This window comes from Mycteria americana, chromosome 15 (assembly GCF_035582795.1).
Source record: "Mycteria americana isolate JAX WOST 10 ecotype Jacksonville Zoo and Gardens chromosome 15, USCA_MyAme_1.0, whole genome shotgun sequence".
NCBI classification, from domain to species: domain Eukaryota; kingdom Metazoa; phylum Chordata; class Aves; order Ciconiiformes; family Ciconiidae; genus Mycteria; species Mycteria americana.
The window spans coordinates 5,047,252-5,061,279 of NC_134379.1; the positions used below are offsets into that span (position 1 = coordinate 5,047,252).

At 44.6% G+C, this 14,028-nt stretch overlaps 2 protein-coding genes across 4 annotated transcripts in view; both read right to left on the bottom strand.

Annotated features, from left to right (window-relative positions):
- Positions 1 to 6,752: 6,752 nt before the first annotated feature.
- On the bottom strand, positions 6,753 to 8,846 carry UBB (ubiquitin B). Its single transcript, XM_075518327.1, has 2 exons — positions 8,711 to 8,846; positions 6,753 to 8,066 (listed from the first exon to the last, which is right to left on the bottom strand). Exon 2 carries the CDS (start codon positions 8,058 to 8,060, stop codon positions 6,915 to 6,917), a length of 1,146 nt encoding a protein of 381 aa, XP_075374442.1. The 5' UTR covers positions 8,061 to 8,066; positions 8,711 to 8,846; the 3' UTR covers positions 6,753 to 6,914.
- Positions 8,847 to 8,882: 36 nt separating this feature from the next.
- The window catches only part of PIGL (phosphatidylinositol glycan anchor biosynthesis class L), a 76,532-nt gene continuing 71,386 nt past the window's right edge, over positions 8,883 to 14,028 (bottom strand). For 2 of the 3 annotated variants that reach the window (XM_075518332.1, XM_075518330.1), the window contains 3 exons: positions 10,937 to 13,154; positions 9,465 to 9,588; positions 8,902 to 9,008 (listed from right to left, as the gene is read on the bottom strand). The gene's annotated coding sequence lies outside the window, so the exon portion shown is untranslated. Of the gene's footprint in view, positions 9,009 to 9,464; positions 9,589 to 10,936; positions 13,155 to 14,028 lie in introns of all 3 variants that reach the window. The other variant, XM_075518331.1, reaches the window with a different exon arrangement.

Here is a 14,028-nt window from a genome sequence, read left to right on the forward strand (position 1 = left end):
CAGTGCTCTTATATGGGAAAGCTGGCTGGCTATTGCAAATTCATAATGCTTAACCCCTGCCTGCACATATAGAGGCAACATCTCATGGCTTTCAACAACAGCCCACTCAGATCTCAAGGGAGGCAGCTGATTTGACCCTGACAGTGCTACAGCCTGTGGTTTAGTTGCGAGGTTTGTCACAAGGCTCCCTCAGTTAGCCCCAGGACAAGCAAGTATGCATTGAAACATCTGAGGTCAACTGTTTCTGTGGGAAGCCAGTTCTCCTCACACTTCACACACCCCAGGCACCCCTACGAGGCAGTGCAAACTGTATGACACAATAAACTAGCCAGAACATTACCCTACAAAGCACACAGTGTCAGCTGCTGCTTATCACAAGCACAGGAAACTGCACAAAGCAGCCCCAGTTCCAAAACATTTAGACCACTGGTTACTTAATTTGCCACTAGTGCCCATTTCTTAACAGGCTTGTTCTCCAAAGAAGTGCAAGTCTTAGAGAGGCTTGGAGGTCCTGAGAGCACAGACTGACCATCCCTACAACTGACTGTAGTTGAGACCATGGACACCCACTAATACCCCTTCACTTGTCACGCCCAAAACAAGACCCCTGGGAAACAGAGGACATCAGCCCACACCAAGTGTCTTAGTTTTTTCTCTCCCACTCCTAGCAGAACTGAGGCCTGAGAAGGCTGCATGATCATTATTTCCCACAGCATCAATGCAGGATGACGTTCAGCACCCAGAGTCTCCATGGCCTTCCCCAGCACGATGTTGCCGCCTAAAGCAATCCTCACCTGACAGGGCTGCAGGATGATGTGGGGCTTCCTGGAATGCAGCCATCACCCATAGAAACATCCCCAGATGGCTCCTACTTTGAGTCAGATGCAGGCTGCGAGATGACCTTCCTATAAATACACCCATTAAATGGCAGGGTGCCTTTTCCTCTTTCATGGTTTTGCATGAGATTGCAAGCTTATTTCTCAGATTCCTGTTTCAAAATTAAGCTGATCCAGGAACAACGCAAAGCTACTTATTCTTTCCAGGCTTAATGACTTATTAGGACCCACAGAATAGCCTACAAAGAACAAACATAGTAGATAAATGCAAGACCAGATCTCATCTCTCCTCTCCCTCATTCCAGCCTTGCACTGATTTAATTCAGTTTCCTTTAGCCGTGTTACACTTAATTGACTGTGATATCAACAGACACAGATTGAGGCCCGGGAGCGTAGCTCAGACTTACGGGTTTAAACCCTCTTGGGCTTTTCCCCCATCTTTCATGGGAGTCAGCCCACCATTCTAGCCAAGGAATGAAATCAGCCCACAAAAGTGCATCATAACAGAGTCCTTTATGTGCATCTGGTTTTAATAGCTTACACAGAGGAAGGAGAATGTGCAGCTTGCTGGGAAAGGAATCACTGCCAGCTGAGAGGTCATCACAGCAAAACAGAAACATGGAGCTGCTGGGGGAACACAGAAACATTGGTATGCATACACACATGCGCACATGCTTTCCCAGAAAGTACACCAGGGTAAACGCTTGCACTTCCATTTCACAGAAGGGAGAAGCAAGGCAGAAGAAGAATACAAGATCTGCCCAAGCGTGCACTTGCTAGTAACAGCGTTCCGAGGTGAGCAATGGGATTACGTCACTGCTGTGCACTAGCCAGCTGAGTTGGTTATGATGCTTAACAAGCATCTTGCCACCAAAATTTAAAATCCTGATAGCTGTTAGGAATCAGGAGAAAGCCATCCAAAGCAGCATGCAGGGAGAATAGAAGCAGCAATTTAATTTCACCTATCTGCCAGCCTGAGTTTTCAAAAGCAACATGTGATCCTCTTGCCTTTTGAGGCTTTTATTTGGGAGAACAAGGAGGAATCTTGCAATTGCTCAGTGATTATTTTGCTGATGAAAATGTGTCTGATGGCACTAAGTTTCTCCTGACAGGAGAGACACATTCTGTGGAAACCTTAAATCTGGGAAAAGATAAGTCAAACTCTTAACTACTAAGTGACATTTTAAGTCAAATAAATAATTTTCATTTCATAATATTATAAAATATTTTCATAATTATTATATAATTATAGATTATATACGAAGAAGCACAATCATTCATGGCAGCAAAAGCAATGACCAGAACCTGCTGAAACAGAAGACAAAAGGAAGCATGAGGAAGACAGCTTTCTGAAAAGATGGAAACAAGCACATTTCCTAAAATAGGTATTCTCTGTTCACCTAAGTGCCCACTTTTACCAAACACTGAAAAATGAAATATTCTTATGATTAATATCACGTTTTCTGTATGCTGTAAATAGAAGATCAAAGTCACTTACATGTGTCTGTAATCTGCAGTGATCTGTAGCCGCTCTAACAGGTAGCAGGTCAAAATCATCTTCACAGGAGGAGGGAAGCCTGTAATAACAGCATGCAAGGGCAGACCATTAACATGTTCTCCAGAACAACAGGTAGACCAGCATTTCATTCAAACCTCACGAAGGCCACATAGCTAAAAGAGAAAACTGTTTCTTTTAAAGGTGTACTTTCACACTTGGGAAAATATCAAGTATTTTTGCAAGGCCAGACTTTTTTTTCATGCAACTTATGTAAAACCCACACTGAAGGGATGAATTTTAGCAGCTTCATTTGTTATAGTTACACAGATGGCATCCTATACCTCTAGAGACACCAACCAGTACCCAATCTAATATACATATATTCTTAAATATAATTCCTTGTCAGAACTTGTCCAATAGCCCTGGGGACTCAATTAATTTACATGATGGTATTTCTGTAACTACCAGACTAACATCATAATATTTAAAGACTCCTATCTATAACTTCTCAGGCCTTTGAAGGGACCATCCACTTCTCTTATTCCTTAAATGGAAGTATCTTTCTACTTGATGTATGCCTTTCTGTAGGATTACAGCCTGAAGGAATGCCCCACTGACAATCAAGTAGCAGCAAAATACGAAATCCAAGGGTAATGTTACAAAAGAACACTTTTCTGGAGAAACAGTGACATCCAGCGGCCACTAAGCAAACCTGAATTCCTGCTGCTTATGAAAACGGCCTCTATAGGAAATTCTTCAAAAACAGCAAAAAGGAGTTGCAAGCACACACCTGTGAGAATTATAGTCCTTCATTTACTGTTTGTAGCCAACAGTTAACAGAAACATGTCTAATTTAAAAACTCAAGTTCCAAATAAGGCTGGTACAGCAATGCTCCATAAATATAAAATTGGACAGCCAAGGATCTTTGAACACAGCTACCATGCAATGCCTTCGGAACTGCAGACAAGACTGCAAAAATACTGAGGTATTCCCAATGTTTCTCTGCCTTAACCCTCAACTTTCCCTATGTGATTAAGTTTTGGGGCAGTTGCTACCACAGCAAAACACTAAACGTATCCAAAACGCAGTATAAGAGGGTTATCTCATTTGCCTTCTTAAAACAGATGCAAGTATTCTTTTAAAAGCACAAAAGACAAAAATCCTGAAATCTTGAAATTTTAGGGTTTTTTTAAAGAGAGAACAAACTAGAAATTAACTGAAGCTGCAAGAAAAAGCACAAGGGCCAGCCACAAAGCTCAGGTTGTAGCAGTATTAAAAGATGTTATCAGAATCTGCTGTCTATATGGGAGCATTAGGATTATTCCATTTTAATAGCATATAGATTCTGGCTAAAGCCGATTAAATTCCTATTTTAGTTATGAATAGTTGGCTCGAAGCAGATTGAATTGAGTTACCACCACACTAAGAAAAACATTGTATCTTAACAACATCAATCATTCATATTGCCTGATACCTCAGTCTTTTGTTCATAACTCGTTCAGTGTGAACAACGCATGTTATGCAAACTCGTATTTACATTTCCTTATAATTTATATACATTGCCCTACTTCACATCATTTAAGATAAATTGCAAAGATTTATCTTTATTAATGAAGAAATCCCTTGCAGTCACCTCTTCCAGCTAGCGACTACCACCTCTCCATTAGCTGGGGGATCAGAAGCCTCGATAACGCAGGTCCTACAAGAGAAGCAGAAGTCCAGCCCACGTGCCCCTGCGTCCTCGCAGCGAGCCATCTGAGAGTCCGGCTCCACACTTCACCCAGGGTAGCGCTGCAACACGACAGCATCTGGGGATTTCACTCCTTGTACGCTGGCTTTAAGGACGTGCTGTCCTGCGCCATTTCTAGTAAGCCAAACGCAGAGCTAGTTAACTTTCAGCACAAGCCTCACCTAAGGAAATCTTCCTACAGGGCTGGGGAAAACAGCACACGGACACATTCAGTTTCACACAATCAGCTCAGGCTGCCTAAGCGAGGCCTGAGCTGCTCCCCACAATGATAAAATGCCTGAACATTTCCCCCTCTTGCCACTGCGTCTGCCACCTCAGGTGCAAGGTCAGAGGGAAGCAGGCTCCACACATGGCTCCGCTTACTGACCATCCACAAACAGGGACACCAGAAGGACCAGCAGAGGCAATGGTTCAGCACAGGTTTGGCTCCAGCTGTACAAAGCTGGAGTGAGCACGCACCAGGAAGCTGGCGCAGACCCACTCAGACAGCTACACCTCACGTTCCCAGGGTCCCCGTTCTCGCAGAGCAGGCTGAACCCCAAAGATAGTTCTGCACAAAGCCAGCTGCACCGAACATTGCCTAGTGAGTCTGGGCACCACACCGTATTTGAGCAACACTTCTGCAATGGTTCTCCTTCAGCGACTGACTCTGGAGAAAGGCTACCTGCCATTTACAGACTTGTATCTAAAACAAACTGCCCCTGCAGCCTGTATTATCTGACCAGTGAGCATCTCTAACTGTTACCATACAGCATAGCTTAATTATTGAAAGAACTTGAGAAGGGACATCTCTGAATTATGAGCTAGGGAAGATAAAGCAGCTAGTTTAACCACGGAGCAAACCAGCAGCAGAAAAAGAGAAGTAATGTAAATTTATTCAGTGCCAGATCTCCTCTGGACTATCAGTTGCTCAGGGAGTTTATACACTACGGAGCAGACAGCAGGCTATGAGACACCCAGCCAGAAGTGACAGAACCAGAGAATGGTTGAGGTTGGAAGGCACCTCTGGAGGTCATCTCATCCAGCCCCCCTACTCAACCAGGGCCACCCAGAGCTGGCTGCCCACAACCATGTCCAGATGGCTTTGGAGTATCTCCAAGGAAGGAGTCTCCACCACCTCTCTGGGCAACCTGCCTACGGGGCTAAACTGGAAAAAGCAAAACTGCAAAGTGGCTAAGTGGCTAAACTGCAAAAAGCATAAAATCAAGGAAAGGCAAAAAAGCAGCAACTGCAGGAAACCTCAAGTAATCTGAGGGAATATCTCTTGTGGTAGAAAAAGCATTGTTCACAGAACTTTAGACTTCTGCTAGCACAGCTATGTGTAGCAGTCAGAGAAGCAAGCCCTGCTGCTGAAAAAAAAAAACTATCGTGGTTATAACCATCAAAACCACACAACTTCGTTACAATGTGCAGTTTTCTATGAAAACAGTAGTGTAACATTTTGGCCATGATTGCACGCCAATCCATGCTAAGAATGCACTGCTAATACAAGTGCATGACTTACCACAGACAATGTTAAATGGAAAGCTGAAACTCAAGAGGAACAAACCTTCACAGCAACACTACAGCAGACAAAAAAAAAGTTGATCAAGATGGTGCATAATACAGGATTATCAGTAAAAAGCAAAGTGCACCAACATAGAAACACTGTGCACACAGCATATGGATGCCAAGACTCCCATTTCAAGTTAAGCAGCTGTCAGAATTCAACACATAAAGACAGACAGCCATGATCCTTACAACCTGGTTAAGTTTCTGTAAGAGGGCACACACAATTGCATCCACCTTTAAAGACCCACCTCTACACAGTTGAACTAAACCATTCTAACCCCCACTGCAGGTCTCCCAGCCCCCATTTGGGTGAGTTTCCTTAACCCACACCATTAAAAAAAAAAAAAAACAAAACCACCCAGACTTTAGTGGGAACTCCCTAGCTTCTGGTGTTGGGTAAAAAACTTGCACTTAAATCAAACCAGAAAATTGTTATACTCCTCAGTCACATATTGCCACTCAGTATTTACAAAAGCAGTTTTCACTACAGCCCATGTATTAAGGCAGCCTTCCCCCCCGCCCACCGCATGCCCCTGCACCAGCAGTAATTCTCACTGCAGTCCATCCTTCCCCAGATCATGTGTTCCATGTCCTTCAGCCAACCAGAGGAACACCTCAAGTCCACTTCTGGAAAATTTACTTTGAACAGGCTCTCACTGGAACAGACATTAGTCTTTCCACTTAAAAAGTGCAGAAGTACTCATGTTCACTCACACAGCCCCCATCAAGCATACTGAAGCTCCAGTCACTCCATGGCACTGCCATGCAATGGAACTGTTCACACTCACCTCAGGACTAGCAGAGGCAATTTAAACACACTACAAGTTTACAAGTTGCAGCAAAACCCACCCCACTGTGTTGACAGACCACCTTTATTTGGTTTGTGGGGTCTTTAACAGAACTTGTACTTCCTGGAATAGAGTTGTGTTAAACTCTAGGAAGAAGAAATTACATGGTATTAGTGCTTAAATTAAGACTTTAATCCAGATCTGTTTCATCCACAAGGTCCTCATTATACATGCAAAGAGGCTTAAACTGCCAAGGAACAAAGCTGAAAGTAAGCACGTCACTTAAATACACCAGTTTTACTAGCTTAGAACTGACACAGACTACAAGTTGTAATGTGCAACAGAAAATTTTATTAGCATTTCAACAGACAGTTGTTCAGCAGCTACTTAAGCTTGCATTAACCTTGCATTTAACTTAAGACATTAAAGAACTACAGTGCAAACACAGGTACTATTGGCAATCTTGTTGTCAAGCAAGATGCACAATAATTTAACAGCCACCCCTCAGGCGCAGCACAAGATGCAGGGTTGACTCCTTCTGGATGTTGTAGTCAGACAGGGTACGACCATCTTCCAGCTGCTTGCCAGCAAAGATCAGCCTCTGCTGATCAGGGGGAATGCCTTCCTTGTCCTGGATCTTGGCCTTCACATTCTCAATGGTGTCACTGGGCTCAACCTCAAGCGTGATTGTCTTGCCAGTCAGGGTCTTCACAAAGATCTGCATGCCACCTCTCAGGCGCAGCACAAGATGCAGGGTGGACTCCTTCTGGATGTTGTAGTCAGACAGGGTACGACCATCTTCCAGCTGCTTGCCAGCAAAGATCAGCCTCTGCTGATCAGGGGGAATGCCTTCCTTGTCCTGGATCTTGGCCTTCACATTCTCAATAGTGTCACTGGGCTCAACCTCAAGGGTTATGGTCTTGCCAGTCAGGGTCTTCACAAAGATCTGCATGCCACCTCTCAGGCGCAACACAAGATGGAGGGTGGACTCCTTCTGGATGTTATAGTCAGACAGGGTGCGACCATCTTCCAGCTGCTTGCCAGCAAAGATCAGCCTCTGCTGATCAGGGGGAATGCCTTCCTTGTCCTGGATCTTGACCTTCACATTCTCAATAGTGTCACTGGGCTCAACCTCAAGCGTGATTGTCTTGCCAGTCAGGGTCTTCACAAAGATCTGCATGCCACCTCTCAGGCGCAGCACAAGATGCAGAGTGGACTCCTTCTGGATGTTGTAGTCAGACAGGGTGCGACCATCTTCCAGCTGCTTGCCAGCAAAGATCAGCCTCTGCTGATCGGGGGGAATGCCTTCCTTGTCCTGGATCTTGGCCTTCACATTCTCAATGGTGTCACTGGGCTCAACCTCAAGCGTGATTGTCTTGCCAGTCAAGGTCTTCACAAAGATCTGCATGCCACCTCTCAGGCGCAGCACGAGATGCAGGGTTGACTCCTTCTGGATGTTGTAGTCAGACAGGGTACGACCATCTTCCAGCTGCTTGCCAGCAAAGATCAGCCTCTGCTGATCGGGGGGAATGCCTTCCTTGTCCTGGATCTTGGCCTTCACGTTCTCAATGGTGTCACTGGGCTCAACCTCAAGGGTTATGGTCTTGCCAGTCAGGGTCTTCACAAAGATCTGCATGTTGAACTAGAAAACACACAGAAGCTTTAGCTACTTAACAAAGCACAATCTTTAATAATTTCTAAATAGAAAGATTACTGCTGTGATTTCATACTATATAAACACCAGTTGGGATTGTTTCTTTCCTTTTTTGTTAACATTTTCTGCAGCAATCACCAACACTTCACTCTTGACTAGTTAAACCTCTTTTTAGGACTCAGTACGCTCTACCCTATAACAGGCTCCTTACATCGCCTCTCACCAGTCAGCTCCTAGATCCCCCTCGCCCCCCCGCAGCAATGCGGGGGTGGGACGCACCCCACAGCCTCCCGCACCGCGGGACCTCGCGGTGGCCAACTGCGACAGCAGCCCCGTGCTGCCCCCCCCCCCCCCGAGGCAGTGACTCAGCACCCTGCTTCCGGGGACAAGCACAGCCTCCGCCATTTTCACCGTAACGCTACCTCCTTCTCGTAAGGAAACCATTTTATTCTCCCGCCCCCAGTTCTCAGCGACATGGTTCAGACTAAGACGAGACTCTGCTCAATTCCTTCCCCTCCCACCAAAAAGCACTGCCAGACAAGCACCCACCCCCCGCCTTATACCCCCTGCCCAGAAAATCATCCTGTTCTCCCCCTTCCAACCCCCCCAAACTCTCCCACCGCTCAACTCACGTCTCCGGCCCTGACCACTGCTCGTCAAGAAGCCCGTTCTGCTCCACTCCCGCTGTACTCTACGGTGTGACGCAGACCCACCCGTATTTATGCGGTTCCTGCCAGACAGGCCCCTCCCCCTTACACTGACGTGTCCATCCGCCTCCCAAAGTAGTCCCAAGTGAAAGACCACTGTTGTGAAAAATACTTGCCTTCCTCCCTATCCAGTCTCTCTTCCAGGGAGCAAAGGGGTCCTAGAGTCTCAGTGTGGGACCTCAGACCCCTAAAAATCTGGAAATTTCTGAGGGCGCGGATGGATCTAGAAGGGCGGTGAAGCGGTTAGGCAAAAAAGAACGGGAAGTTTGGCATTGATTGGTGCAGCGGTGAGAAGGGTGGGTGTTGATTGGTTGATCCGGGGGGGAGGCTAGAGGAGGGGGGGGGGGGGCGGCCGTAGGGAAAGCTCTGGAAGATTCGGGTGCTGCTCGGCGCTGATTGGTGCGCGGTGAGGTCAGCGCTGTTGCTAGGGTGGAGCCGCCTTGCGGAGGCAGATTTCGGCGAGGAGGGGGCTGTGCGCATGCGGGATAGCGCTGCTGGACGGGGCGGTGGGAGGGGGCTGGGGAGGGAGAAGCGCCTGGAACCCTGTGGAGATGGGGATGCGATGGGGTTGCTACTGGGGCGCTTCTTTTCGCTCTCCCCCTGTCTCAGCCCCAGGCAATGCCTAGGGAAGAGCCTGGCACGGACTGGGGAAAAAGTGCCCCGGAGAAAGATGGGTTACCCGTGGTGCCAGCTTTTTGTTGACCCACAGAGATACCAGTGCATCTGACTGACCCCCTTCCCTGGGGTGGCGTGAAGCATTTATGGCCTGGAATAGGCTGTAGGGCTAGCACTGTCGTCTGTGGCTGTGAGGAAAAGCCAGGAAGAGCAGAAGTGAGTTAGCAAAGCTGGAAAAAGATGTTACTTAGAAATTTGGCAAGTGCTGGTGACTCCTGGTGCGTCACGCTTGCTACATGTTGAGCGTGCCCCTTGTCATGCGGCCCATTTCCTGAGCAGCCCTTTGAACCAATTTCAGCCAGCTGACAACTTAATTCTTTAATGTGAGGTTGCAAAACAACCCCAGTGATGAAATGCTGACATTTGAAATTCAAATGGCTGTTTACTTGCTTTCAGAACAGGAAGCTTTGATCAGGTTATGGAGGAACTTCCTTCACTGAACTGAACATGTGGAAATGTGCTTCATGTTAATTAAGCTTCATTATACCTTTTAGGCTGGCTCTTAACTCATTTTACATCATATTATATCTGGAGTACACAAAATCCAGAAAGTTAGTGTTTTATCTGCTGCTAGGTCCTTCAGTGAAGCCAGATGAACGTGCTCCACCTCCACTCACAAAGCATAGGCGTGCATGTGAACGGCAGGATTCAGTACAGAGCTACTCTATTTCCCCCTTAAAAAAAAAAGACAACCACCAAAAAACCCCAACAACAACAAAACCCTATTGTTTTCCTTTCTCGTAACAGGGCTTGTGTCTGCTAGCCCCTCCTGGTTTACAGTAAAAAGGAAATAAATCATCCCAACAATAATTATTCACAATGTAGAAACAGGAAGAGAGGAAAATGGTAACTGGAAAGTTCAGAGACGGCTCCATGGCAATAAGCAACCTTGGAAATCTTATTCAGCTACATAAATTTAGGACAAAAGGCAGATTTAGGCAATATCACATTTGTTTTCTTTATGCTGCCGGTTTTGCTCAGTGTTTCCAGTAGGTTCGTTTTATTTGTGTGGTGCCAGGGTGACTAAATGTTTGCTCCAAGGCTGGCCTGTGTATGCTGTATATCCCAGGCGCTGCTCCAGGAACCGCGTCCCCCAGCCAAACAATATAATGGAGTCCTGAGAGGAGGGCCACAAGTAACTAGTTTTTACAAATGTGAAAGTCCACATCTCTTAAATTGGAGATTAAGCACAAGCTAATCTAAAGACTGGCCTGTGTTTGAGCACATCAGACTTGCATTAAGGATTTTAGTGTGCATGTCATTGTTTTTTAATGTCTCTCTAGATGGAGAAGGAGAAATTTCTGTCATTTTTTTTCCTTTCTGTGTAAACCAGAAAACACACACAGGAGCCCTCCCTTGGTTTTTTCTAAGTATGGCTAAATCCTGCTTTCACTATTGTTGTTCGGTTTCTGTTTAAGTATTCAAATCAACAGATCAGAACAGAGTCCCAACTACCAGAGGTAGTTCTTTAAATACCTTGTTAATAATGGCTCCTGAAAAATTAATTCTTCAGGGAAATGATGTTACCCAAAGCAAGCACAGGCAACAACGTGCTGACATCGAATGCAGACTCGATTTGAAAAACGGTTATGGATTAAATTAATCAATTCCATGCAAAAAGCCTAATTATTTTCCTCAGTTATCCCTCTGTCAAAAGAGATAAACAAAAGAGTTAGGCTTTGTGCACACGACTCCAGGGCCTAGCAGAATTAAACTAATCTCCATAGCCTGCAGGCAAGGTACTCTACACAGGCTACCATTAGCATTTTGCAGCCTCTGCTGATTGGATTCATTTAATTCTCTTAACTATTAATCTGCGATAGCCATCTACATGCCTGTACAGAGCCCACCTCTTTTGTTTTTTTGGGGTGGGGGGGGTGGGCTGAATGCAGACAGCTTCTTAAATACCTCTTTTCCTGTCCCTTGGCTCTTTCTGTGTGGTAAATTCATGCCCTGAGTGTTATGCACTTCATATCTCCATACATTCTTTATACTACTTCAATGATAATTATTATCAAGTTGAAAGGTACTTCTTTTTAAAGTTAGAATGCAGTGTTTGTATATTGCGGGCCAGATTCTGCCTCATTTTCACACATTATGTGTACAGAACAATCTCCCAAGCTGGAGGTGATGGCCTTGTAACTTCATTTTACTGAATTTCAGCTTTACCTTAGAATTTCTTTAGAAAATATTTTACTACCTGAATTCGATACAGACAAAGGAGATTTGTTTATTCTTAAATGGTGCGGTAACTGTTGTGGTTGTACAAAACACATGTATTTAACATACATGCCACTCTTTCTCCAGTAGCTCTTGGTGAATAAGAATCATCAAGCAGCTGACTGTGAACTGTATATAAATAAATGCAAAGCTGAAGAAACAGAAATCTGTACCTTGTGACTGGCCTGACTGCGCAGGTGGTTCCAGCCTTTGCCAGGGCATGGGGCCTGCAGTTGAGAACACGTATTTCTTTCCAAGTGGTTTCAAAAGTAGGTCATTGGGCAGGAGTACAAAGCAACCTACTTTCAGAAGAGAAGAATCTGGAGTCAAAGAAATGTTTCCAACGAATCTACATTCTAGAACACAAGCTGGGTCTGTTTTTTATGTACACTAATGTCCTAGCAACAGCATATCATTTCTACATGAACAATGTCAAATGAAGCAATCTGTTTATCTTTAGTTACAAGGGTTTAAACTGTGAGAGCCAGCCAGTCAGGCGATTTGAGTATGTGTAGCAAGTTCAGTACTGGTCCTTTGTTCAGATAAAAACAGGGCTACTTGCCACAGGGAAAAAACAATGTATATTTCTATCTCATAATATTACTCATAGCACTTCAGGTCTTTCTCACTGTCTGTGATAATTACATTTACCTATTTACAGTTGTGGAGATAAATATTTTCTCCCCAAACCTGTAACGCTGCAATAAGGGCTGGTCTTTGCTGAAGTTCCAGCCACAAGACAAACAGAGCTGTGGCATGTTACTGCTTGTCCTTGTACTGCCAAGCTCAAGGGTTACAAAAACAGTGAGTCACAATTCAAAGTACTGTGAGATTGACTGTAATAGATTACCAAAAAAAGACAACTATCTGAGTTTTGTTTTTTAAGCCTTATGCTAAAAATACCTTAAATAAACAACGTTTTTAATAAGCTACCAACTTCAGGAGCTGAAAGCTTAAGAAAAACAAATAGATATCCAGATTTGTAGTAAAAAGTGGAAAATGAGCAATACTCCTCTGTCTCCCTGTTTGTTTAAAGCATATTTTGACTTCGCAGGACACATGGGATACGTGTCCCATACATACAGCTTAAAGATCTGTGCTGCCACAATAAACAAGCTTGGGCACCTCTTTCTCTGTAGGTCTAAATGACCCAGAGGAACATGTGGGAATTCACTGTGCTTCTGATGTAAGGAGACTTCTAAAGGGCATTTTATAAAGACGCCATCAGCCTAAAATCACAGGTTTGTGTCTGCATGTTATGCCAGCGAAAGCAACAATTAATAACTAGGTCTATTCTGAAAATTACTTGTCTGCATTTTTTCAATCTGCCTCCTGCCTGTGAGTCTTTTGGATCCGATCCAAGCTGCACTGCAGTGAAGGAGCTCTCTTTGTTCACATTCTCTCTGCTGTGTCTGAGCTGATGTAGCATGTGGTTTCTGGGGTGAGGTTTTTCAGCAGGATAGCAAAGAAGCACCTTGAAAAATAGAAAGATGGAAGAAAGAAGTCCTAAAACACTGTTAATCATTATTGATATGTTTCAGTAGAACCTCTCTAACAGTGAACAAAAACAAATACTGTCAAGGCCATTCTGAACAGCCTTCATCTATTGGCCCAGAGGTGAGACCTCCTGTATTTTGTTTTCAGATCCAGCTTGGATCCCTCGATGGTGAGGAGAATGTCCAGAATGCTTCCCCTTCCACAATAGTAAGACTAAAATCCAAGCGCTGACATTTTTTTCCCCTGCACAAACTATGTAGTTTAAACTACCTCAGTTCTTTTAAGTGTGGTGTTAGCTATACACTACTTCTAGTTCCCTGCTTATTAGAAGAAAAGCATCCACAATTCCTAATTATCTTTAACCCACAAACATGTAGTTGCTTTCAGTACTGCTTGTGCGACGAAAATGCCCTTACGGACAGAATCTCAATGTGGGCTGCAAGCCACGTCTGCAGAGCTGAGTCATTGTTATACAAGCAGAGCTGAGATGGCACAGAAAAACACCTTTGTACTTTAATATTCAAACACGTCAGCTGTTGAGCTTTGAATACCACAAGACACCTAAAGAGAACAAACAGTGATTTACTGGACTTTTCCTCTTGTCCATCCTGTCATCTTTCTGAATAATTCTTCCTTCTCCATTTTGTCTCAGAAGCTTAAGAGCAAAAGCGGTCTTCATCAAGCTATTGGCTTCTACTGAAGTTTTGCAAACATTGCATCAGATTTGGAAGTAATGTACCAGTGAAAGCTGTTAACTCTTTGGGCACAGGGAAACGCCTGCTGCCCAGGTACACTGACAATACAGTATGCAACCACTGAAATTTAGGGCTTGCAAATCAGAATACCAGTGA